Source organism: Monodon monoceros, unplaced genomic scaffold (genome assembly GCF_005190385.1).
Source record: "Monodon monoceros isolate NGI ecotype Baffin Bay Population unplaced genomic scaffold, NGI_Narwhal_1 Super_Scaffold_9, whole genome shotgun sequence".
NCBI classification, from domain to species: Eukaryota; Metazoa; Chordata; class Mammalia; order Artiodactyla; family Monodontidae; genus Monodon; species Monodon monoceros.
Genome location: NW_021703786.1, coordinates 18,861,011 through 18,863,403, shown reverse-complemented (window position 1 = coordinate 18,863,403; position 2,393 = coordinate 18,861,011). Strand labels below are relative to the sequence as shown.

General features: G+C 57.9%; 1 protein-coding gene across 1 annotated transcript; it reads left to right on the top strand.

Moving 5' to 3' along the window:
• Positions 1 to 719: 719 nt before the first annotated feature.
• On the top strand, positions 720 to 2,393 carry ARL4D (ADP ribosylation factor like GTPase 4D). Its single transcript, XM_029212626.1, has 2 exons — positions 720 to 794; positions 1,359 to 2,393. Exon 2 carries the CDS (start codon positions 1,454 to 1,456, stop codon positions 2,054 to 2,056), a length of 603 nt encoding a protein of 200 aa, XP_029068459.1. The 5' UTR covers positions 720 to 794; positions 1,359 to 1,453; the 3' UTR covers positions 2,057 to 2,393.

Below are 2,393 nucleotides of genomic sequence, written 5' to 3'. Positions count from 1 at the left end.
GGGGGACTTCTGCTGAGAATCTCCCTGAGGAGAGAGATTGGATAGGTAAGTGGCGAGGGGCCAAGGCACTGGATTCAGACACATCCTTGCTCAGCCACTTACTAGCTATATGTGACCTTAGACAAGTCATTGAGCCCTTCAGAGCTTTCTTCACCTATATAATGCAGACGACACCAGTCTCTCATTGGTTCCCCCTCTTCCTGTTCATCCTCTGGCTGTTACAAAGATCAATAGGGGTAATGGGTTTAGGCTGTTTTATGGGGTTCCATGTTCACACAGGTTAAAACATTGAATTAGGAAGGATAAAGGAGGAAGCCTTGTCAGCATCTCTCGAGTGGACCCGGCCAAGGGAGCGTATATACGTGGGGTGGATATCTCTGCCTGGGTGAGGGGGATGTGGTGGTATTGAGAGTGTTACGCTCTTCACCTCTCCTCCCTAGTCAAATGCTGCCACGCGTGTGCCTTTTGCCCCTCCCACCTTCCATCCCGGATTTATCCCCAGTTTAATTCCAAATATTAGATTATGGTAGAAAAGATCAAATAAAACGGTCACCAATTGACCAGACGTCCATCAGAGTGTGGCCCGGGTTCCAGTCCGCTTATCTCCACGCCCCGCCCCGCCCCGCCTCGCTGCCGCAGGGCTGCTGATTGGCCCGCGCCACGTGACGTCACGCGCGGGTTTTAAGGTAGAGTGCCCCGGGCCGCTCGCTCCGCAGTGCCAGCGGGCTGGAGGCCGGCTAGGAATCTCGTGGCGCTGGCCCGGAGGGGAGCGGGGAGAGCGCGGCTGTCGGAAGGTAAAGGGGCTGTTCAGGCCGAGCCGAGGCGATCCGGGTGCGGGGCCGGAGGAGCTGGAGTCAGCGATCGCAGGAAGGCGGGCAGTGGAGTGTCGCGGGGCAGTGGGGAGGGGTCTCTGTGTAAGGAGGGTTGTGTCAACCGCCTAGGGATGTGGAAGGCGGGTGGGAGTGGGCCTCACTCTCCGGTCTCAGCGCCCGCACCCTGATTCTTAATTTGGGCCCTCTGCCCCCCAGCTGCACGTTCCCCCGAGGATTCTCTCCTGGGGAACGGGTCGCGATGCCTGCTACCTCGCCACAAGCGCAGAAGCTGACTGTCTGGCGATCGAGGTCTCTCCCCCCAACCTCAGTGTCCTGGGACCTGGGGGTTTCTGTAGGTCTCATCGCCCTTGTCAGGGCCCCTAGGGAGGGGGGAGAGCCTCTGTTATACCTGCAGCTGCTTTAAGAAAAAAAAAGAGGAATTAAAAAAATGAGCAGCTGATTTAGGAAATGATCAAGAAGTTGCAAATTTCATGTTTATTATTAAACATCTCCTCCTCTTTTCTCGCATGACCTTTCCCTGTTCAGATAGCCCAGCTGTGGTCTCCAGAGCCTGCAGTTTCAAGGCCTCCTCCCTGCCTGTACTGTGAGCCCCAGGACCTGCACCTTAGCCAGTGTTCAACATGGGGAACCACTTGACAGATATGGCGCCCACCGCCTCCTTCCTGCCTCACTTCCAGGCCCTGCACGTTGTGGTCATTGGGCTGGACTCGGCTGGAAAGACCTCCCTTCTTTACCGCCTCAAGTTCAAAGAGTTTGTCCAGAGTGTCCCCACCAAAGGCTTCAACACCGAGAAGATCCGGGTGCCCCTGGGGGGGTCCCGTAGCATCACCTTCCAAGTGTGGGATGTGGGGGGGCAGGAGAAGCTTCGACCACTGTGGCGCTCCTACACACGCCGGACAGACGGGCTGGTGTTCGTGGTGGATGCCACTGAGGCTGAGCGGCTGGAGGAGGCCAAGGTGGAGCTACACCGAATCAGCCGGGCCTCGGACAACCAGGGTGTGCCTGTCCTGGTGCTGGCCAACAAGCAGGATCAGCCTGGGGCACTGAGTGCAGCCGAGGTGGAGAAGAGGCTGGCAGTCGGCGAGCTGGCTGCTGCCCCACTCACCCACGTGCAGGGCTGCAGTGCTGTGGACGGGCTGGGCCTGCAGCCAGGCCTGGAGCGCCTGTATGGGATGATCCTCAAGAGAAAGAAGACTGTCCGGACAGGCAAGAAGAGACGGTGACCTGAGGCTGCCCCCTCCTCACCAGTAGGGGTCTGCACACTTGGACAGCCAGGTGGAGCCTGTGGCCCCTCAGCCCCAGGGTGCAAGGACCTGTTCACGTCGATGAAGGACCGAGGAGCACACCGGGGGGGTCCTGTTTTGGGGCAGCACTGGGGTGGGCGATGGGAGATGGGATGTCTTCTCACATCTCTCCCTCATCCTCACTTCTGGAGAAGTGGAGGCTGCAGGACTGTGGAGGCTTAAATGTAAACTGACTCTACCTCGACCCTGTTTCCTGTTTTTCTTCTCTGGCTTTTTGATTAGATGTGTTTGGGGGTGAAGGAGAGTTTCTTGGAGG